The sequence below is a fragment of the Aquarana catesbeiana genome, linkage group LG05, assembly GCF_042186555.1.
Source record: "Aquarana catesbeiana isolate 2022-GZ linkage group LG05, ASM4218655v1, whole genome shotgun sequence".
NCBI lineage: Eukaryota > Metazoa > Chordata > Amphibia > Anura > Ranidae > Aquarana > Aquarana catesbeiana.
The window spans coordinates 639,760,380-639,784,765 of record NC_133328.1 but is presented as its reverse complement, the minus strand read 5'-3'; the positions used below and the strand labels follow the sequence as shown (position 1 = coordinate 639,784,765).

The following is a 24,386-nucleotide window of genomic DNA, read 5'->3' as shown; positions in this document are numbered from 1 at the left end:
TGTGCGGGGGTCCGATGTAGGTGTGCTTTGGCAATAAGTCACAGCGGTTACATAATGCAGCACTTGTTCTTGTGGTTGTGCGGGTCTTTGAACCGTAGCCTCTGCTTTGGCCGGTATTTCTCCAGGTAAGTCAGCTGCTTGCTGTTGATGGCGCCCCGCCGTTTCCTGTAAGAAAAGAATAAAAGGCTCTTGAGGTTTCTGAACACGGGATCCTTCAGTCTCACACAGGCTTCCACCGATTTCACCGCACACTGAGCTTCTCACCATGTGCATTAGAAGCTGCAGCAAGTCGGATCGAGCCCCGCCTCATTTCATGGCTGGAGGATCTCCAGCATTATTAGGGGGGGGAGGGGATTCTTTAATTTGGTTTAAACAACTACCTGTGTTCCCGCTGAGATCGTCTTTTACTTCCTGTGCTGTAGACACAATATATCTCCCTAAATGCTGGAAAACTAAATCTTTACAATTGTCACAGATGTCCGCTTTTGAGAGATCCCCTTCCCTCCTGTTCTGGGATGGTGGGAACCCCTCATAATGGGCACAGCGGGTGTACAGACCCGGAAACCCAGCACAGGGATGGTGGGAACCCCTCATAATGGGCACAGCGGGTGTACAGACCCGGGAACCCAGCACAGGGATGGTGGGAACCCCTCATAATGGGCACAGCGGGTGTACAGACCCGGGAACCCAGCACAGCGATGGTGGGAACCCCTCATAATGGGCACAGCGGGTGTACAGACCCGGAAACCCAGCACAGGGATGGTGGGAACCCCTCATAATGGGCACAGCGGGTGTACAGACCCGGGAACTCAGCACAGCGATGGTGGGAACCCCTCATAATGGGCACAGCGGGTGTACAGACCCGGGAACCCAGCACAGCGATGGTGGGAACCCCTCATAATGGGCACAGCGGGTGTACAGACCTGGGAACCCCTCATAATGGGCACAGCGGGTGTACAGACCTGGGAACCCCTCATAATGGGCACAGCGGGTGTACAGACCTGGGAACCCCTCATAATGGGCACAGCGGGTGTACAGACCTGGGAACCCCTCATAATGGGCACAGCGGGTGTACAGACCTGGGAACCCCGCACAGGGATGGTGGGAACCCCTCATAATGGGCACAGCGGGTGTACAGACCTGGGAACCCCTCATAATGGGCACAGCGGGTGTACAGACCTGGGAACCCCTCATAATGGGCACAGCGGGTGTACAGACCTGGGAACCCCTCATAATGGGCACAGCGGGTGTACAGACCTGGGAACCCCTCATAATGGGCACAGCGGGTGTACAGACCCAGGAACTCAGCACAGGGATGGTGGGAACCCCTCATAATGGGCACAGCGGGTGTACAGACCCAGGAACTCAGCACAGGGATGGTGGGAACCCCTCATAATGGGCACAGCGGGTGTACAGACCCAGGAACTCAGCACAGGGATGGTGGGAACCCCTCATAATGGGCACAGCGGGTGTACAGACCCGGGAACTCAGCACAGGGATGGTGGGAACCCCTCATAATGGGCACAGCGGGTGTACAGACCCAGGAACCCAGCACAGCTATGGTGGGAACCCCTCATAATGGGCACAGCGGGTGTACAGACCTGGGAACTCAGCACAGGGATGGTGGGAACCTCTCATACTAAGTCCCTGAGAATAAGCAGAGGCTGCCCAGTACTTCTAACTTAGCAGTTTCTACCAAACACAGATGTCAGTTTTGGGAGGACGGACCTCTTAGATTGGCTAATAACAAACATTTCCACATATTCAGCAGCCTGTGGAGTTCTCATCCTCTGGCTGTAATAAGGAAAGATGGTGACATTCTCTCTCATACAGAAGGATAGCTCAGCCAAAGGGAAGAAATAGCCAATGGCAACTCCGATCCTTCGTGTAGCAGAGATCATGTGACCAAACGTCCATGCTTTTGGCTACGAGAAGCACTGAGTGGAGCACTGAGTGGAGCCCGGAGGAGCATTTTAACCCTTTATTACTCTATAACAAGAAGCTTGTAAATGTAGCTGCAGATCCAGATGAGAAATGTGGAACCACAATACAAAGACAGATATACTCACTGCCGGATGAACTGAATGGCATCTTCGTACTTCATTCCACTCTCAATAAGGGCGAGGGCCACCAGGACAGGAGCTCTGCAAAGGGAAAAACAAAGGAACATACCGGGGGGTTTGTAAAATATTTTCCTATTTTCATTATTTTTTATTCTTATTATATTTTTTTAATCATATTTAGTTTTAGTTAATTGTTCCTACTTCGCAGTCCGGTCAGGAGTGTGACACCTGACAGAGGGTCTAATCCTTCAGTTTGCCTATTAAACATGTTTAGACATTTTAGCCTCCTATCTCCCATAACCCCGCAGCCTCCCCTCTACCCCGCACTCTGCAGCCCCCGCATCTCCCACGACCCCGCAGAGAAGCAGAGCAAGTGGTGACCCAGGGTTAGGAAGCTGGTGGACTGTGAGGTGTCCACAGGCAGCCCCTGATGCCCCCCCCCTTATTGATCTGAAGGGGGGCCACACAGGACTGCCTGTACCTCCCATTGGTGACCCTGTTTCTGCATGCTTACACTAGGACCAGAGCATACCCGTGTACATCGGTGTACATCCGCATCCTGGAATTCATTTGTACAAGCGGCTGTGTACAACACCTGTGGCTCATGGGGGCCAAAATAAGTCATTAATAATGTGCATGAGCCCTAAATGGAAGATTTTATACAAATAATAAAAAGGTTACATTAAAAGCTACTTTATTTACCAAAGTTACAGAAATACCAATATATTTCCTCTTTAAAACTGCAACAACGAAATTTTTTTTTTTTTTTAAACGCCAGTCTAAATTTTCTTTTATATATAGCAGATCCAGTATAGAAAACCAGGACAAGTCTTCATATTAGTTTCCTGTAATCTCCTGCACAGCAGCACACAGGCCAGGAAAGACAGTCAGCACGGGAGTCACCCGGCCGATATGAAGAGACCGCCGGAGGCTTATTCCTTTTCTTGCAAAATATTTGGCAATCCTGCTGACTGCATTACCCTACATCTGCCAGTAGAGGGAGCTCTTGTCAAACTTGTTATACATCCTAGACCCACTAAAGTAGTTCTCCGCAGAGAATTTCATTGCAAATGAACCATATATATAAGACACCAGGGATGCACTGATCCTGCAAAGTTAACCCTTCGTGTTCTGAACACAAAGAGAGAAGGAAACCCTCAGTGTGGCAGTAAAGCAATGGGATTTAGAGGTTAAGGACACCCGTAAAAGTATTTTATTTTCTTTGTGTGTCCCCAGCATGCTGTATAGTATCAGAGAACATTTACAGATTGTGGGCGGAGCCCATTAAATGAAACCATTGCAAACCCTTGGAGCACAGCGCAGACCGCAGAGAAAGCCACCTACCTGCCTAGTCCAGCCACGCAGTGAACGGCCACACAGCAACCGGGATCTTCACAGAACTTCGCTTTCAGCAGATTTAACCAATCGTCCACGATTTTGGTTGGGGGAGGAGCTCCGTCATCGAATGGCCAATCCTAAAGAAAGAGAACCAATCAGATGAGAGATCCCTCTGTTCATTACTTTGCTCAGTTCTATCAATGAGGGAGAATCAGCGTCACATGTGGGCGTTACCTATGCAAATACCACCTGCCTGGGAACGCCTACTCCCCCAGCGTCACATGTGGGCGTTACCTATGCAAATACAGCCTGCCTGGGAACGCCTACTCCCCCAGACTGACTCAGCGACACATGTGGGCGTTACCTATGCAAATACAGCCTGCCTGGGAACGCCTACTCCCCCAGACTGACTCAGCCTCCCATGTGGGCGTTACCTATGCAAATACAGCCTGCCTGGGAACGCCCACTCCTCCAGACTGACTCAGCCTCCCATGTGGGCGTTACCTATGCAAATACAGCCTGCCTGGGAACACCCACTCCTCCAGACTGACTCAGCCTCCCATGTGGGCGTTACCTATGCAAATACAGCCTGCCTGGGAACGCCCACTCCTCCAGACTGACTCAGCCTCCCATGTGGGCGTTACCTATGCAAATACAGCCTGCCTGGGAACACCTACTCCCCCAGACTGACTCAGTCTCTCTCTCTCGTATCGTATCTACAGTATCTATCAAACACTTGTGCTTGAGAACTGTTGCACCAATACTGTGTGACGTAAATTAGAACTACCACCATTTTATTCTCCAGGCACACTGCTTTTAGAAAAGAAAACGTTTGGAGGTTTTAACTAAACTTCAGGCCTAAACTTATTTTTTTTTTTTTTGTTTACAAACTTTATTGAAAAGTTATTGTTTTACATAAAATATAAGTCATAACATTCGTATGCAACATTTAAATATATAGTTTGAATAGAAATTACATTCTTAAATGTTAATAGCAAAAAACGTATAATTTTTTTCGTCATGTAAAGAAAGTTATTACAGTTTGATAAATTTGTATTGAACTATATTTTGTGTTATTGATTATTGTGCTTTTTTTTGCATGTGTTTAGAAAATAAAATTTAGTTTCTAGCTTCCTAAAATTAATTTAAAAAAAAAAAAAAAAAAAAAAAAAAAAAGGAGGAAAAAGGCACAATAATCAATAGCAGGGAATATAGTTCAATACAAATTTATCAAACCGTAATATCAAATTGTAATATATTCTTTTTTCATCAAGAAAGTTATGTTTTGCCATTATTACGTTTGATAAATTTGTATTGAACTAGATTTCGGGTGATTATTGTGCCTTTGTTTTTATTTTTTTTTTATGTATGTTTTTAGAAAATTAATTTTAGGAAAGACAGCACAAAATTTTCTAAATGCATGCAAAAAAAAAATAAAACAAAAAATAAGGCGCAATAATCAAACAAAAAATATAGTTCAATATAAATTGAGCAAACAGTAATATATGGCAAAACTTTTTCTTCTTCAATCATGTAAAGAAAGTTATTACGGTTTGAGAAATTTGTATTGAACTATATTTTGTGTTACTGATTATTGTGCCTTTTTTTTGCAGGCGTTTAGAGAATAAAATTTTGTTTTTCCTTTCCTAAAATTAATTTTCTAAATGCATGAAAAAAAAAAAATAAATAAAGCACAATAATCAACAACACAAAATAGTTCAATACAAATTTATCAAACGGTAACTTTCTGTACATGATGAAAAAAATATAATATGTTTTGCCATTATTAGCGTTTGATAAATTTGTATTGAACTATATTTCGTGTTATTGATTATGCCTTTTTTTTTGCAGGTGTTTAGAAAATAATTTGTTTTTCCTTTGCTAAAATTAATTTTCTAAACACAAGCAAAAAAAAAAAAAAAAAAAAAAACACACACAATCAATAACACGAAATATAGTTCAATACAAATCTATCAAACAGTAATAACTTTTTTTACATGATGAAAAATTATTAAATGTTTTGCGATTATTACCGTTTGATACATTTGTACTGAACTATAGATTTCATGTTAGTAATTATTTTGTTTTTCCCGTTCCTAAAAATAAATTTTCTAAACAGGGGAAAAAAAAAAAAAAAAAAAAAAAAAAAAAAAAAAGCAAAAAAAGTCCCTGGCAGTGAAAGGGTTAATCATTTAGTTCGATTTTTTTCTCATTCACTTGTTTACTTCCTGCAGCGCGAGGAATGAGACCCAAGTATTGTCATTTTTTTTGTTCTCCCGATTGCTGAAATCGAAGCCTCAATTTTTTATTGGTAATGTCGGTAAACGGGGTCCCCCGTCTGAGCGGGTGACGGCGGTAAAACCATGAAATACGCATTTTCCAGCGAGAGGACGCGCGTGTTGCCATCCAGGGATTATTCAGCCGACGTTCAGCCAGAAAGCCCTTCATTAGAGCGACAAATATAGCCCTTATCACGCTCTCCGGCAAGGTCTGCTATTTATAGCCCAATGTAAACAAACGCCAGCGCTGCAGGAAAGGCCTTCGGTTCGGGGCTGCGGAGACCGTGAGCTGCGGAGATGCGTTTCCTTCTCGTTGGCCAAGTAGCTATAGATCATAAAATTGGATGACATTGAGCCGCTAAAGCCCTGTGTCTCATCAACTATTGCCTTTTTTTTTTTTTTAAACAGGATACGGTTTTGATTTTTTTAAATCTTTCTGCTGAACTCCTGCAGCCTCTTTCCGACACTTCCTGCCTTTATTGTTCTGCTCCAGCTTCCCCGATGGTGATGACTGTGCGCTAAAATGGGGGTGACAACACAGGGGCACAATTGGAGACCGGAATAAAACGTTGTCACTCTAACAGGAAAAGCCAGAATCTGCTGACCTTTTACGGCAGGCTCACTGGGTAGGATTTTAAATTAAAAATTTACAGAGATTTTTAAAAAGACCGAAAAATTATTTTGGAAATAAATGAGCTCTGTTTGGATGTGCAATGGACCTACACCGCCCTCTGAAAAGTGATCAGCAGTGAATTGCTTTTTAGAGTGCAGTCGAGTGGCGATTCACAAGGAGGAGAGATACTACTGCATCCTGAACCCCCTTGTTTAATGCCAAGGGGGGGGGATTACAAATTGCAATATCGCGTGGCAGCTGCGTGCCAATCCTTTACTCATATCTTCTTTGTCGCCATTTAAATAAAAGGTGGTTGTGCCCGGAGTGCAGCTTTAATCTGCGATGTCCTCGTGGTGCCTCTGGGGACGCCGGAGGAGATTCATCGGTGCCAGAGGGTATTAAAGCAACAAAAGAATTAGAAAGCGCATCGCTTCGCCGGTTCTGGAATTCCAAGGCTGAAGGGTGACAGACCGGAAAGAAAACCGAGCAAAAAAAATAAATGGCAAAAGTTGGCACCACCAGCCTGGCATTATCCGAGTACAGGAGACCCTCCATCCAAACACCGCCCCGCCATGGCACCACAGAATACGCCATCACATCACTCAGTATATACAAGGGCAACTCCACCCAAACATTATATTACAGGGTTAGGTAAATGCTGGAGGGTTACACCTCTTATCACCCCAGGGGCCCTATTGGCGAGATCCCTGCCCTGAGTTCCCAGGTCTCTACACCCGCTGTGCCCATTATGAGGGGTTCTCACCATCCCTGTGCTGAGTTCCAAGGTCTGTACACCCGCTGTGCCCATTATGAGGGGTTCCCACCATCCCTGTGCTGAGTTACCAGGTCTGTACACCTGCTGTGCCCATTATGAGGAGTCCCCACCATCCCTGTGCTGAGTTCCCAGGTCTGTACACCTGCTGTGCCCATTAGGTTCTCACCATCCCTGTGCTGAGTTCAAGGTCTGTACACCTGCTGTGCCCATTATGAGGGGTTCCCACCATCCCTGTGCTGAGTTCCAAGGTCTGTACACCCGCTGTGCCCATTATGAGGAGTTCCCACCATCCCTGTGCTGAGTTACCAGGTCTGTACACCTGCTGTGCCCATTATGAGGAGTCCCCACCATCCCTGTGCTGAGTTCCCAGGTCTGTACACCTGCTGTGCCCATTATGAGGGGTTCTCACCATCCTGTGCTGAGTTCCAAGGTCTGTACACCCGCTGTGCCCATTATGAGGGGTTCCCACCATCCCTGTGCTGAGTTCCTGGGTCTGTACACCTCCTGTGCCCATTATGAGGGGTTCCCACCATCCCTGTGCTGAGTTCCCAGTCTGTACACCCGCTGTGCCCATTATGAGGAGGTTCTCACCAACCCTGTGCTGAGTTACCAGGTCTGTACACCTGCTGTGCCCATTATGAGGGGTTCTCACCATCCCTGTGCTGAGTTCTCAGGTCTGTACACCTGCTGTGCCCATCACTTAGCACCACCTCCAACTAAAACCGCACCTTTGGCAGGACTGACCCTTTACAAACCAGCAGGAACCTTATAAAAGATAAGCTGTTGAGCATTCTCTATGTGTGTGTTACCTACGCAGAGTTATTGATTCTGAAAGCCATGCTTGATAAGGCTTTGGCATTTTATCTACATGCGGTTCCATATTTTAGTCATTTGTATATCAGGGAATAGAGATATCAGCTCAGTAGAGACACCCAGAGGGATATGAGAACATTTTGGCCATGGGTTGTACTCCATTCTAGAGTGTTCAGGTCTGAACATGAATGCTGAGGTCGGGATGAGCAGATAAATATCCAAAGGGGGATTCTAACCCGCTTGAGTGAAGTTCCTATGAGAGTGGTCACCTGGAGGTTGTGCCTCCAAAAGAGTCACCTAATTCTAGACATTTTAGGTCCCGATGCGATGACAATATTAGGTCTGTCTACCTACGAGATCGATATTCCATATACAGATCTAGAAAGCAGGAATGAGAGTCTGCAGAGGCTGGGGTGGGCAAAGTAGGACTTTCCTACTCTCCATAATATCCCATTTTGTAGTGTGCATTAAGGACATTGAAGTCTTTGGCCTTTTTGGTTATGCCACTACCTGCAAAAAGATTGCACACTGGCAAAGAAAAAAAAGGGAGGCCAGCCCAGGTTAATGCCTCTCACTACCAGTCTCATTTTCTGCTGGTGTTCTAGGAGGATGGACATCTTTCTTCAACCTTAGACATCAGTTTGATTTCCTATATGCTCCCTCTGGTGGTGTTGGCAGGTTCCCCGATTAGGTGTGTGTGTGGGGGGGGGGGGGGGGGGCGGCCTCATTTGGTGTCAAGTTTCAGGTGTTGGTCCTTCTGGTAGTTCTTGGGTTGCAGCTAGTTTTTTTTAGGTTGTTGCCCATCTAAAAATCTTTTTCTTGGAGTCCATTGATGGATATAGATAGGTCCCAATCCCCTAATGTCAATGATCATGCTCTTGGCAAAGCTTTGCTACAAAACTGAGGCCCAGGCTGGTATTGAGAGGGATTGTCCTGTGTTGGCTTACAGTTTGTTTGCCAGTGTCAAATCCTCCTGTAGGTGGCAGTATAACCTGAAGGTGTATGACGACTCTTCCTGTGTGTCTCAATGGTCTTCAAGAAAGGGACTAAAAAAAAAAAAAATGGCCATTCCCCCTCAAGACACTAGCATGCAGGTATTAAGAGGGGTTAACTAGGGCTGGCCTAGGGTTTTTTTTTTTTTTTTTTTTTTATAGCAGTTGTCCAATCCAATTAGCTGGTGTCAGAGGGAGGAATGGTGCCCCCGCCGCTGGTGTCAGCGGGAGGAATGGTGCCCCCGCCGCTGGTGTCAGCGGGAGGAATGGTGCCCCCGCCGCTGGTGTCAGCGGGAGGAATGGTGCCCCCGCCGCTGGTGGTCAGCGGGAGGAATGGTGCCCCCGCCGCTGGTGTCAGCGGGAGGAATAGAGCCCCCACCGCTGGTGTCAGCGGGAGGAATAGAGCCCCCCACCATTGGTGTCAGCGGGAGGAATAGAGCCCCCCACCATTGGTGTCAGCGGGAGGAATAGTGCCCCCACCATTGGTGTCAGCGGGAGGAATAGTGCCCCCACCATTGGTGTCAGCGGGAGGAATAGTGCCCCCACCATTGGTGTCAGCGGGAGGAATAGTGCCCCCACCATTGGTGTCAGCGGGAGGAATAGAGCCCCCACCATTGGTGTCAGCGGGAGGAATAGAGCCCCCACCATTGGTGTCAGCGGGAGGAATAGAGCCCCCACCATTGGTGTCAGCGGGAGGAATAGAGCCCCCACCATTGGTGTCAGCGGGAGGAATAGAGCCCCCACCATTGGTGTCAGCGGGAGGAATAGTGCCCCCACCATTGGTGTCAGCGGGAGGAATAGAGCCCCCACCATTGGTGTCAGCGGGTGGAATAGAGTCCCCACCATTGGTGTCAGCGGGTGGAATAGAGTCCCCACCATTGGTGTCAGCGGGTGGAATAGAGCCCCCACCATTGGTGTCAGCGGGTGGAATAGAGCCCCCACCATTGGTGTCAGCGGGAGGAATAGAGCCCCCACCATTGGTGTCAGTGGGTGGAATAGTGCCCCCACCATTGGTGTCAGTGGGTGGAATAGTGCCCCCACCATTGGTGTCAGCGGGAGGAATAGAGCCCCCACCATTGGTGTCAGCGGGAGGAATAGAGCCCCACCATTGGTGTCAGTGGGTGGAATAGAGTCCCCACCATTGGTGTCAGTGGGTGGAATAGAGTCCCCACCATTGGTGTCAGTGGGTGGAATAGTGTCCCAAGGGCTGGATAAAGGCAGGCAAGGGGCCGCAGTTGAGACCACTGGTATAGAGGACCAACTTTTTCATCCTAGAACAGAGAATGCATTAGAACTACAGAACATTCCGCTCCTCCCATCTCCATAACACAGGGGGGGGGTGCTCTGTAGAGAGAACTTAGCAGATATAAGAAGACGTTCGATGGTATATTTACAAGACAAAAGAGAAGAAGATGAGAAGTAGAGGAGTGATAGTCAGTAGCTTGTATCTCCTACGATAGGTGGACTTTCACTTACCATAACGGTGATGCCATCTTTCTCCAGGGGCGTCTTGTCATATGTGATCTCGCACACTCTGACCACGGTGGTGACCCCGTACTTCTTCAGATCCTGCACAGAATGAAAAACACAGCCGGTGAGAACAATGCAAAGGGCAGGAAAATTTGTGGGACCCCAACCAAAGCACATCTTCTGAGCCGAGTGGGGAAGGTGGACAACTGAAGTTTGGGGAGATTTCTCTCACTTGCTATTCCTGTAACTACACAGGAAGTGGAGAGAAATGTCTCCAACACGGGCAGAGGCCCTCATCTTTACCACTCTACTCAAAAAAAAAAAAAAAAAAAAACTTTTGGCTGGAGTTCCATCTAAATCTTCATACACAAGAGAAATAATATCTATAATGAGTTCACAGAACAAGGAAAGAAGGAGGTTTATTCTCATTGTCAACGGCCCGTTACACACCATCATCTCAACAGGGTCTTGTTAAACACCTTAAAGCTAAACTCTAACCTTCATAATCTCCACTTTTTTTTTTTTAAACAATTTTCCCATTCAGTGAAGTAACACTCGGGGACCAGGCTGTGTGATGGGTTAATGACAGCCTGGAGCAGGAAGTTGGCTGAATGACACGGAACATCATTCAACTTGGAAGACTGACGACCTCTAGTGGTGTGGTGAAGTACTACAGAGGACATCTTCACATACCGGACACCTTCACCCCCTTCCTGCCAAGATTAATTCTCAGCTTTCAGTGCTATCGTACTTTGAATGACAATTGCGCAGTCATGCAACACTGTATCCATATTTTCACACAAATAGAGCTTTCTTTTGGTGGTATTTAATCACCACTGGGGTTTTTTTTTTTTTTTTTTGATGAAAAAAAGTTTAAAAAAGAAGAAGATCGAAAGATTTGAAAAATTTGTTATAAAATTTTTCAAATAAATCTCCCTTTTAGGCCCAAAATTTATTCTGCTACATTTCTTTAGTAAAAATAACCCCAATCAGCGTATAATTTAGTCTGTAAGAAAGTTATAGAATTCACAAGCTATGGGATATAGATCTGAAAGATGATCAGTCCTAAAAGTACTGACGGCCGATCTCATTTCTTGAGGCCCAAAAAGACCAGGACAGTACAAATACCCCCTAATGACCCCCTTTTTTTTTGAAAGTAGACAGTCCAAAGCATTTAGCAAGAGGCATGGCGACACTGACTGGTGACAGATAAAAAGAAAAAAAAAAAAAAAATATATAGATATAGATATAGATATAGATATAGATATAGATATAGATATACACACACACACACACACACACATATACATACACACACAACTTTAAAGTGCGACATGTTGGGTATTTACTCAGCATAACATCTTTCACAATATACAAAAAACATTTGGGGGTAACTACTGGGTTTTGTTTTTTTGACATAAAATTTTGCAACAATCTCCGTTTTATTCTCTAGGGTCTGTGGGCGTGCATCATTGTGTGCTACAGGACAGGATGCAACTAGAATTCTCTTCAAAGGGGACGACACACATTTATAGTAGAGCAAAGAAAGGTTTAAATATTTCTGTCTTCTTCCCCGTCCTGTCTTCCTAAAGACTGACCTTCCCAATTTCTTAAACAGGTGTCACAGAGACAGGAGATTAGGGAAATCTCCCCAATGGGGTCATGGGGAGAAACCGCATTTTCCACTCTGGCAAACTTTAACCACTTCCGGACCGCTCACAACGCTATACGTCGGCACTTTGAAGAGGAATATCGTTACGGCAGCATCTAGCTTCAGCGGGAGGTCCGGTTTCAGATAAAAGTGGTCTCTGTGGCAGATTTGCCACAAGATCACCTTTTAAAATCGGTGGCGCCGCGCTTTGGTGCCACCGCCAGCAGCAGAGACTACCGGATCCTTCTCCCTGTGTGGTATGGAGCTGAGTGAGGTAGAAGATGGCCCCCCCTGGCTCCATACCATTGCAGTGCGGAATTGATGTCAAAACGTCACTTCCGCCCATAGCTCTTAAAAGGAACTTTTTTTTTAATGACTTTTTTTAATTGCATTTTAGTGTAAATATGATATGTGAGATCTTTTTGACCCCCCAGATCTCTTATTTAAGAGGTCCTGTTATGCTTTTTTTCTATTAAAAAGGGATGTTTACATTTCTTGTAAAAGGAATAAAAGTGACAACTTTTTTTTTTTTTTGAAGAACAGTCTAAAAATAAAAAGTAAATAAGAAAAAAATAAATAAAAAATTTTTAACGCCCCGTCGAGCTTGTGCAGAAGCAAACACATACGTGAGTAGCGCCCGCATATGAAAACAGTGTTCAAACCACACAAGTGAGGTATCGCTGTGATCGGTAGAGCGAGAGCAATAATTCTAGCCCTAGACCTCCTCTGTAACTCAAAACATGCAACCTGTAGAATTTTTTTAAATGTCGCCTATGGAGATTTTTAAGGGTAAAAGTTTGTCGCCATTCCACGAGCCGGCGCAATTTTGAAGCGTGACATGTTGGATATCAATTTACTCGGCGTAACATTATCTTTTACAATATAGGAAAAAAACTGGGCCAACTACTGTTTTTTTTTTTTTTTAATTCAAAAAGTGTATCCCCCCCCCCAAAAAAAAGTGCGCCTGTAAGACCACTGCACAAATACAGTGTGACAGAAAGTATTACAACGACCGCCATTTTATTCTCTAGGGTGTTATTTTTTTTCAATTTTTCTCTAACACCCTAGAGAATAAAATGGCGGTTGTTGTAATACTTTCTGTCACACTGTATTTGTGCAGCAGTCTTACAGGCGTATATATATGTATATATATATATATATATATATATATATATATATATATATATATATATATATATATATATATATATATATATATATATATATATATATATATATATATATATATATATTCCAAGTAATTTTCTAGCAAAAAAAATAAAACACAGATTTTAACTTGTAAACACCAAATCTCAGAAAAAGGTTCGTTCTCAGCCAAAGTGAATCCAGAGCAAGTAAAGTGAACCTGTCAGAAAACCACGGGCCCTGCCACCTTTATTTCTGAGCATGCTGATCCAAGGTCTGACCCACAATGGAGGTCAGAGAAGAAATTTGACTACATTCCAAGTTTTTTTGCATGATTGTTCCATGTGATAGAAGCAGGGAAGGAGTGTGGAGTGGAGGGGGAGGGGGCCCCTCCTTTGAGTCATTCAGTCATTTATTTTTAGCACAATGGCTGTAATAAAAAGAGTCCTCCGAGAGTACAAAGACCGCTTCCTCCTGGATACAAATAGTAAAATATGATTTGCTTTTTTTTTTTTTTCTTTTCCAAATTTTTTTTTTTATTTATGAAATCCATTTAAAAAAAAAAAAAAAAAAAAGTTAGTTACAATTAAACCAGAGCACCCCCCCCCCCTCAACTGGCCTCCCTCCCAACTTTAACCACTTGTTGACCAGGCTGTTTCTTGCACTTTGTTTCCATGTTTAAAATCAGTATTTTTTGCTACAAAATATCTTATAACCCCCCAAATATTGTACATTTTATTTTTTAGCAGAGACCCTAGGGAATAAAATGGTGATCGTTGCAAATTTTTTTTACATCATAGTATTTGCGCAGTGGTTTTGCAAACGCAGTTTATTTGGGGAAAAGATGCACAAAAAAAAAAAAAAAAAAAAAAAAAATCGGGCTAACTCTACTGTAGTCTTTTTAATTCAAATTAAAGAAAACATTTTTTTAGAATAAAATGTGAAAGGGGATGTTACACCGAGTAAAGAGATACCAAACAGGTCATGCCTTAAAATTGCGCACACGCTTGTGGAATGGCGACAAACTGCGGGTACTTAAAAAATCTCCATAGGCGACGCTTTAAACACCGTTACATGTTACCAGTTTAGAGATACAGAGGTCTAGTGCGAGAATTGCTCACATTAATCCCTATGGACGTCCAAGTTTGCACTCCAGACTAACTCTCCATAGGATTGCATGGGGGGGGGGGAGCGACAGTGCTGCGGCACTACTTCTAAAATTTAGAGCAGCGTTGTCGCCCTCTTGTGGGCTGTACCTGCATGCACTACAGTCGGAGAAGACATTGCAAGGGGCTTGGCAACCAGCCTGGTAGCTTGTCAATCATCACCTGGCCACCCTCTAGCCCCGCCCACTGCCTTCTGGATGGACAGCACTGCCTCTGTTGCTGAATCCTCCCACTGTGAGCTGCAGTGTCTGGGAGGGGGGAGCGCGTGAGACACAAATGGAGGATTTGGCTCAGTCAGGGAGGGTAAAGGTAGTTTTTTTGGTTTCAGTTATGAGGCTTTTACATCACATAGTATCCGGGACCGGTTTAGACTGTCACGTAGGAGTCCTCTATAGACACAGAATCAAAATTGCTACATTTTAATTTATTTTTTATAAATAAAATACATGCCTGTAAAATATTACTTTATCATTCTGTATCCCCCCCCCGTTTAAAAATACGCCATGCTGCAGTTTTAATGTTATTGTTTTGGTGCACTGTAGTCGGCGAGGAGAAACCGTCAGTCATCACGCGCTATTTTTAACAATAACTTGGAAGACAGAAATAACGACAGTTTCACATTTTCTCCTCCATTTTTAAACCTGCTGCCTCCCAGCACAGAGCTGTCAAAGAAGGCGATCCGCCCCCCCCCCCCGCCAACTAACGATTGGTAGCCGGAGTGACTGGCTACTAATCATGTGATCATTAACAGCCAATCACAGTGATCACATGATTGCCGTTCCTTCCTGCCCCCCCCCCCCCCCCGGGGGTGTTCAGAACCTATTTAAGAGATGCTGTGGCAGGTGGGAAGGGGTTAAAAAAATGGATTTTTTTTTTTTTTTTTTTAAGCATTCTGTTGAATTTTTGTTTTATTGTTTTTAGTCTTATTATAAAGAACCACATTTCCCCCTTCTGTATATTTTAGGGATGTGACCCATACAAGCAGGTAATATAACCTCAATAACCTTTTTTTTTGAATTTTGTCTTATTTTACCCCCATTATACTAGAGACAAGAGGGGAAATTAGAGCAAAAAAAAAAAAAATTCAAAAAAAGTAAAAAACAAAAACAAAAATAGCACAAAGTAGCAAAAAAGACTTTCTTTTGCCAGTTTTTATAAACAAATTTGGGGATTCTGTAGAACAAGCAGAGAGAACACGCGTATGCAAACATTTACAAGAACCAAAACTTATGCAAAGTGTTCTTTTCTTATCCTACCCGGTAAGGGATGTTGAAGTGAACCTGAACTCAAAAAAGTGAAGACTTGCTAGAAAACAGCTAAAAAACTGTTAATTGTGCCTAGGCTCCATTTTTTAAAATTTAATTCCTCCTGCACAATGTATCCTCATAGCTGTTTATCTGCAGCGTGAGATTATCTAAGGCGCTGTGGTCCCTGACTGATGAGATCACCAGATTTGGTGATGCTGTTATTGTGCTGATCACTGTTCTCCTTGCTGGAGTGGAAGCTGTACCCGAGGATCTGCAGTGCAAGGATCTCCCCTGCTTCTGCTTCATCCATTTCTGATCATTACTCTACCAGTCATCAGATCACCAGCATTGCACTTTTGAACCCACCTATGAATTTTTAGGGTACTTGAAAGGTTAATTTTTTAACCACTTGCCCTCTGGATGATTAACCCCCCCCCCCGGTGTAACCAAATAAGCAAACAAATTTAAAATTATATAAATGTGTTAAATATATGTATGTATTAAATGAATGAACAAAATAAAATATAAATAAAAAAAATATAAATATATATATACACATACATACATACATACATACATACATACACACACATACATATATACACATATACTTTTGACTTTGACTTTTTTTTTTAAAACCTATCCAATAATTAAAATTATGTAATAAATATAATTTAATAAAATTTAGGCCAATATTTACTCTGGTACATATTTTTGATTACAAAAAATCCCTATAAGTGTATATTGATTGGTTTGCGCAAAAGTTATAGCATTTACAAAATGATGGGATATTTTTTTTTTTTACTAGTAATGGTAATGATCAGCAGCTTAGTGGGACTGCGACATTGCGGCGGACAGTCGGACACCCGACACCTTTTTTGGGGACCAGTGACACCAATACATTGATCGGTGCTAAAAATATGCACTGTCACTGTACTAATGACACAGGCTGGGAAGAAGTTAATCAGGGGCGATCAAAGGGTTAAATGTGTGTATAGCCAGTGTTTATGTACTGTGGGAGGTGCTTTTACTAGGAGAAGAGATGGATTTTCTTCCCTGCTTTGCAGGAACACATGATCCATGCCTTCCCTACTGACCGAGCAGCAATCTGCCTAGTTTACATTGGCAGATCGCCGTTCGGGCTCTCTGCCCAATCATTGGCTGGGCCCGGTGGACATCGAGTCAACGGTACCCGCAGATCACCTTCCGATGTGTACAATTACAGCGGGAGCGAGCCGGCGCGCATGTCCGCCCCCTACCCGGAAGTGTCAGGCCACATACTAGGTATGTGATCTGGCTCAGCAGAGCCACCTTTGCCGCCGTATAGGTAAGTTATATGGCTGACAAGTGGTTAAAACTTCTCCTGAGCAATGGCAGTGCCCCTCCTGTGCCTAGGCACCCCTGTGACCTCATAGCTGTATATCTGCAGTGTGAGATCTTCTAAGGCACCGTGGGCCCTCTGAGTGCTGGTCTCAGCAGAACTGAGGTGAGATTTAGTGATGTCACTACTGTACCAATCACTGTTCTCCCTACTGGAGGGGAAGCCGTACCTGAGGATCCGCAGTGCAAGGATCTCCCCGCTTCTGGGCTTTGAGCCTCATAGCTGTATGTGTAGAGTGAGATTATCTAAGGCACTGCTGACTGACTGATAGTCTCAGAGTACTGAGGCAGGGGGCTGTGATGTTTTCAGGAGAGGAGAGTTATGGAGGAAGGAGCAGAGTCCTCCAGGAGAGCAGAGTATTTCAGGAGAACATAGTATTTCAGGAGAGGAGAGTTAGAGGAAGGAGAAGAGTCCTCCAGCAGTATTTCAGGAGAGGAGAGTTAGAAAGGAAGGAGGAGAAGAGTCCTCCAGCAGTATTTCAGGAGAGGAGAGTTAGAGAGGAAGGAGGAGAAGAGTCCTCCAGCAGTGCAGAGTATTTCAGGAGAGTTAGAGAGGAAGGAGCAGAGTCCTCCAGTAGAGCAGAGCAGAGTATTTCAGGAGAGGAGAGTTACAGGGGAAGGAGCAGAGTCCTCAAGCAGAGTATTTCAGGAGAGGAGTGTTTTAGAAGGAGCAGAGTATTTCAGGAGAGTTAGAGAGGAAGGAGAAGAGTCCTCTGGCAGAGCAGAGTATTTCAGGAGAGTTAGAGAGGAAGGAGCAGAGTTCCCTAGTAGAGCAGAGCAGAGTATTTCAGGAGAGGAGAGTTACAGAGGAAGGAGCAGAGTATTTCAGGACAGGAGAGTTACAGAGGAAGGAGCAGAGTCCTCCAGCAGTGCAGAGTATTTCAGGAGAGGAGAGTTAGAGGAAGGAGCAGAGTCCTCCAGCAGTGCAGAGTATTTCAGGAGAGGAGAGTTAGAGGAAGGAGCAGAGTCCTCCAGCAGTATTTCAGGAGAGGAGAGTTAGAGAGGAAGGAGAAGAGTCCTCTAGCAGTATTTCAGGAGAGGAGAGTTAGAGAGGAAGGAGAAGAGTCCTCCAGCAGTATTTCAGGAGGGGAGAGTTAGAGAGGAAGGAGAAGAGTCCTCTAGCAGTGCAGAGTATTTCAGGAGAGTTAGAGAGGAAGGAGCAGAGTCCTCCAGTAGAGCAGAGCAGAGTATTTCAGGAGAGGAGAGTTACAGGGTAAGGAGCAGAGTCCTCGAGCAGAGTATTTCAGGAGAGGAGAGTTTTAGAAGGAGCAGAGTATTTCAGGAGAGTTAGAGAGGAAGGAGCAGAGTTCCCTAGTAGAGCAGAGCAGATTATTTCAGGAGAGGAGAGTTACAGAGGAAGGAGCAGAGTATTTCAGGACAGGAGAGTTACAGAGGAAGGAGCAGAGTCCTCAAGCAGAGTATTTCAGGAGAGGAGAGTTTCAGAAGGAGCAGAGTATTTCAGGAGAGGAGAGTTAGAGGAAGGAGAAGAGTCCTCCAGCAGTATTTCAGGAGAGGAGAGTTAGAGAGGAAGGAGAAGAGTCCTCCAGCAGTATTTCAGGAGGGGAGAGTTAGAGAGGAAGGAGAAGAGTCCTCTAGCAGTGCAGAGTATTTCAGGAGAGTTAAAGAGGAAGGAGCAGAGTCCTCCAGTAGAGCAGAGCAGAGCAGAGTATTTCAGGAGATGAGAGTTACAGGGGAAGGAGCAGAGTCCTCAAGCAGAGTATTTCAGGAGAGGAGAGTTTTAGAAGGAGCAGAGTATTTCAGGAGAGTTACAGAGGAAGGAGCAGAGTCCTCCAGCAGTATTTCAGGAGAGGAGAGTTAGAGAGGAAGGAGAAGAGTCCTCTAGCAGTGCAGAGTATTTCAGGAGAGGAGAGTTACAGAGGAAGGAGCAGAGTATTTCAGGACAGGAGAGTTACAGAGGAAGGAGCAGAGTCCTCGAGCAGAGTATTTCAGGAGAGGAGAGTTTTAGAAGGAGCAGAGTATTTCAGGAGATGAGAGTTTTAGAAGGAGCAGAGTATTTCAGGAGAGGAGAGTTATAGAGGAAGGAGCAGAGTCCTCCAGGAAAGCAGAGTATTTCAGGAGATGAGAGTTATAGAGGAAGGAGAAGAGTCCTCCAGGAGATATGGAGTTGTGGTGATAATCTGGAGGTCTATTCATCTTCATAATCTCCTGACCTCTCCTCTCGGAGGTCTCCTCTGGGTGATGAGTACGGGTTGGATTATATAGAATGTGGCGGTGGCTGGCTGATGGCTCGGTCTCTAATCGCACCCTCCAGGTCGGGGATATTTTTAGTTGGGTTGAAGTTCCCAAACATCCAATAAAGCGGAGAGCGGAGTTTGGACGGGTTCCTGTAAACATCGCTGGGGGATTTCAGCCGATGCCGGTCTACGCAGGCTGTACAGAAATAGCAGAAAGCCTGCAAACCGCTGCCAAGTGCCTGGCAGAGGACCCGGCGGCACACACTGGATATCAGAGCTGGCCGGGGTCCCGCGGATCACTCTGTCCCCGTACACAAGGCGGGCTCTTCTTTCCAGGCTCGGGCCGCTATCTGCAGAAAATCAGTCCTTCCACTCTAATCGAAGGGACACAAATCATAACGGCGTAATAAAAACAGAAATCTACGACAGCAAAATATAAAAGATTCAGGAGATTATCAGAAATGACATTGGCTATTCTTCATCGGATCGCACTGGTTTTGCCCTCAACCCTTTCACTGCCAACAACATACACCCACTGTCCACCTTATTAGGTCCCCCTTGCTAGTAGCGGGTTGGACCCCCTTTGGCCTTCATTCTTGGTGGAATAGATACAACAAGGTGTTGGAGACGTTCCTCAGAGATTTTGCTCCATAGTGACATGATAACATCACACAGTTGCGGCAGATTTGTCGGCTGCACATCCATGATGCCAATATCCCGTTCCACCACATCCCAAAGGTGCTCTATTGGATGAGATGTGGTGAATGTGGAGGCCATTGGAGTACAGGGACCTCATTGTCCAGTGGTGAGATGATTGGAGCTTTGTGACATGGTGCATTATCCTGCTGGAAGGAGCCATCAGAAGATGGGGACACTGTAGTCATAAAGGGATGGACATGGTCAGCAACCAGACTCAGGTAGGCCGTGGTGATTAAACCATGATCAATTGGTACTAAGGGGCCCAAAGTGTGCCAAGAAAATATCCCCCTCACCATTACACCCCCACCAGCCTGAACCGGTGATATAAGGCAGGATGGATCCATGCTCCAAATTCTGACCCCACCATCTGAATGTCGCAGCTGAAATCCAGACCCATCAGACCAGGCAACGTTTTTCCAATCTTCCATTGTCCAATTTTTGCGATCCTGTGTCGGGTCACTAGGGAGAGGATGACCAGTGAACAGTTTGTTGATCTCGTCATTTCCCGGTTCGGATGTCATTTTCCCGGGTACTGCCACTGGGAACAGAGCAAATGAAGTGTGATCTGGACTCCATTAGCCTCAGTGGAAGGCAGGCGAGACATTAGGGGTCTACTAGACCCCTGCTGTCCCATAAAAGAAAACCTGTCCAAACAAGATGCCATGACATAGGCCAGCGATCACGTTCCAGCATTGCTTTGCTGGGAAAGGAATCAATGTGGAGAGGGGAAGGTGGAGTTCTGTAGTCCAACTTTGGTGGGGGATTTAGTGCAGAAAAGACATCGTGCTGTCAACTCAAGCTGGAAGTTAGGACTACACTGGACAAGTGGCAGGTCAACAGGTATCTTTCTGTATGTGCAGCCTACAGGCTGGCTTTAGGTTTGAATGGAGTGGTGGGTGAAGTAAAGGAAGGGTAAGTGGGCAGTGGGGGAACTCCCCACTGCCCACTTACTTTTCCTTCCACCACGCTCCTGTAGCTGAAGGAAAATCAAAATCTTCTAGACATGGAGAAGCATTTGACTCACCATGGTTACAGTGACACCGCTCTCACACAGGGGAGTCCATAGCCTTGAGTAGGCCACGACTCCAGAACTTTCCTTTCAGTCCTGGCAGCTGAACAGAGCGGTGGAGGAGCAAAAGGAAGCCAACTAATAAGCTGTTGGTGGAGGAAGGCTGGGTATGTATTAAAGTGAACTGGTTGCTTTGTCCAGTTTGGTCTACATTTCAAAGCCACCGATCTTCACTCTGTTGACTAGCTAAGCCTCCACCTTCAGCATTCAACACTGAGTGTATGCCCCAGCACTACTCAAATTTACCCCCTAACCACTTGCTCCCCCTCTTCTGAAAGACAACGATCTTCACTCTTGAATAGATGAACCTACATCTTCAGCATAACACTTTTGATTGAGTCGGAAACCTCATCCCCCACCTGTGGTCTACGGTTCCTACCCCTACCACTACTAGAACATCTGATGACCTATTAGTTGGGAGAGGGAAGCACAGAAATTTTAGGGGGCCAGACTGGTGTTCAGTACACTCCCTGAATGTCAGATTTTGAAGATGCTTGAGCAAACTTAGATCTTCTCTAGTGATTTTACAATTCGGCCATGTGAGTAGAAGGGTTGACACCTGTGCAGACTCCCTGACACCATGGACAGTATGAGGTAACTAAAACACGGAGACGACAACTTTCACAACTTCCACTCTCTTTCTGGGACAAGCAACTTCTACACATTCCATGATGACCGGATTAAGGCGTTGGTATAAATGCTGGGGCATCGTTCTGACCCTCACTGGAAGTGGTTTGGAGAAACAATGAACAGTCTTCAACATTATGGAACAAGTCCAATTGAATATCACCAACTACTAGATACTCCATGACCTGGAGACATGAGGACCTTTAGGTTCTTAGCTAGGTCATAAGATTGAAGATCAGTGGAGAAACAAGTATTGGTACATCCATTTTAAAGTTCTTCAATCCAGCGAGTCCCTTTAAAAGGGGAAATTTAGGTATGGCAAATTTTTTGTTACATTGGGTCCAGCTTGGACCCAATGTAAGTATGTATGTGCCATACCTGAGGGATCTCTCTGGAACAGTGGTCTCCAAACTGCAGCCCAGAGGCCTGATGTGGCCTTTCGCTTTTTTTCCGGCCTTTGGGGTATTATTCACCCCCCACTGTCAGCAACAGTGGGGCATAGTTTCTGCCGACTGACCCAAACGATGTGGCACTACTCCTCCCACCGACAGGGCACTATTCCTCTCACTGATACCAATGATGGGGCACTATTCATCGCACTAACACCAATGATGGGACACTATTCCTTCCACTGACACCAGTGATGGCACACTATTTGGAGACCCCTGCTCTAGAAGGTGGAAGTCATTGTGGTAGGCACCACTAATACTGTGATCTCCACCAACTTCCAGGTCCAGCTTGGAACAACGTAAGCATGTCTAATGGGTGATGGATCCAACATGTTGGAGACCTCTGCAGGGCCTTTTGACGAAATTTCTTCAGCCTGCCAGCTGTCAACACCATCCAAGTTTTCCAGTTGCTATAGCCGAATTCCAGGTATGGAAATTTTTACCATAGTTACCTCCTTCAGATCCTGCGCTTCTCCATGCCGCCGCAGCACTTAGTCTCCGCCTCTCCTGGTCTTAGCATTAAGCAGACTCCCCAGCCGCCCTCCTGACCCTGCACATTCTGCTTCCCAGCTCATCCCCCAGCTTCCTTCCGGCAGGCAGCACAAGATAAGGGGGGGGGGGTGCTTCACTTCCGATGGTGGGGGGAAGGCTCTGGACTTCTGATGGCAGGGGGGGGGGGGGTTTCGGCCCTTGAAGTCTGATGGTGGGGGCACTTGATGGTGAAGGGAGGCTCTTGACACCTGATGGCAGGGGGGCTGGGGTGCTCTTGACTTCTGATGGCGGGGGGCTTTGGCAGGGGGTTCTTGACTTCTGATGGAGAGGGATTCTTGACTGCTGATAGGGGGAGTGTGGAGGGGCCCTTGACTTCTGATGGTGGAGGGAGTGGGGTGCTCTGGACATCTAATCATATATTTACAACTGGCCCTTTGAGGGCTAACATAATGCTGATGCGGCCTGCGAATGAACGGACACCCCTGATCTAGAATCTTGAAATCACTGTAGTAGGCACCGCTACTACAGGATGTCCACTAGCGTCCGGGTTTTAGCCTTCAGTCCAACCGACCGCAGCTTTGAAATCCTACAACTTCACTTGAAGCCTCACGATTTCTAAGCCACCTGTCCGTGCAACTTCAGGTGCAACTTGGAAGACATTTGTGTAACTTCATGCACAGATGTCTATGAACTTGCAAAAAGATTCGGAGTCACATTGATTTGACCGCTTCCATCGGTCACCCTGTTGCATTACCAAAGAAGTTCTCTCGATCTTCAAAGGTGCCATTCAGAGATCACTTTGCATTTTCTCAACGAATACAAAGTGTTCCCCCAATTGGGTGAGATGAAAATCACAATGTCACCACCCGGCCCTCGCTATCTTGGTATGGGACCCAGAAGTAAGTGGAGATCAGTAGTAGGTTTCACGGAGATCCCTCAAGTATATGACACACACACACACACGTACTTACATTGATCCAAGCTGGACCAAAATATTTGGACCAGAAAAATTGCCATACCTAAAACTTCAACATGAAGAAAAAACTAAAGTTGTCGTGATCATAATAAAAAAAAAAAAAAAAAAAAAAACAAAAACCACCACATTACGTTTGCTTTAATGAACTCACCTCAATGAAGGTGTTGAGCGTAGCGTTGGTGGGATTGTGGGTGATCAGAAAACGCATGTTTTTGTAGCAAACTTCCACTGGAGCTGGGCGGTTCATACGTGCCATGGTGGACACAGCAAAAAAAAAAGGTACAAACTGGGCGATAAAAAACGTACAAAAAACACACAAATATTGTGCAAAAATTACAAAGGAGCTGTACAGTAACAGCTCCCTAAACACGCAAAAAAAAAAAAAAAAAAAGAAAGAAAACCCAAAAACACACAGCGACCAAACCACTTGTGTCTGCAAGGCTCAGTAGTGTTCAGTATGCAAGTCCATGCAGACGCCGACTTCTCAAAGTCCTTAGAAGTCCGACACTGGCTAAATCCTTCCCTTAATTACAGTAGAAAAAATTCCTCCCCCCCCCCAAAAAAAAAAAAAAAAAATCCTGGCAGTTCGAGGCAAAACAGCTGATCCTTTTGGACCAATCACGTTACCCCATCTGGATAGACTGTGAATTTTCCAGCCGGCACGGGCTGAGGAGGAAGCGCCGGCTTCTGTGGCCAAGAGAGTCCTTCGCTGGAGTAGATCCACGCGCGGTGGGCTCTAATGGTTGTTGCCGATGACCGCGACCCGGCTTCCGGGGGCTGGGCAGAGCGTGTATTTCATGCGGAGGCGCTGTGTTGGGCGTGGCAGTATTCAAAGGTGTTTTTCAGCAGCTCCATATATTGCAGAATTCAGATGTTCTAAAAGAAGGAAAAAAAAAAAATAGTAATGGTCAGTATTTACCAAATTCTTTGACAAAAATCATTTTAG

At 45.3% G+C, this 24,386-nt stretch overlaps 1 protein-coding gene across 1 annotated transcript; it reads right to left on the bottom strand.

The window, feature by feature from the left end:
- Positions 1 to 24,316, bottom strand: LOC141145602 (protein tyrosine phosphatase type IVA 3). The gene is made up of 5 exons (XM_073632427.1): positions 23,592 to 24,316; positions 10,350 to 10,442; positions 3,408 to 3,538; positions 2,070 to 2,144; positions 1 to 165 (listed from the first exon to the last, which is right to left on the bottom strand). The coding sequence occupies exons 1-5, from the start codon at positions 23,694 to 23,696 to the stop codon at positions 48 to 50; spliced, it is 522 nt and encodes a 173-aa protein (XP_073488528.1). The 5' UTR covers positions 23,697 to 24,316; the 3' UTR covers positions 1 to 47.
- Positions 24,317 to 24,386: the final 70 nt, after the last annotated feature.

Coding starts and splice junctions, on each gene's coding strand:
- LOC141145602 (XM_073632427.1), bottom strand. CDS start 23,696: ATGGCACGTATGAACCGCCCAGCTCCAGTGGAAGTTTGCTACAAAAAC. Junction 3,539..10,349: donor AAGATGGCATCACCGTTATG/GTAAGTGAAAGT, acceptor CTCTTTCTTTAG/GATTGGCCATTCGATGACGG. Junction 166..2,069: donor GCCATTCAGTTCATCCGGCA/GTGAGTATATCT, acceptor CTTTTCTTACAG/GAAACGGCGGGGCGCCATCA.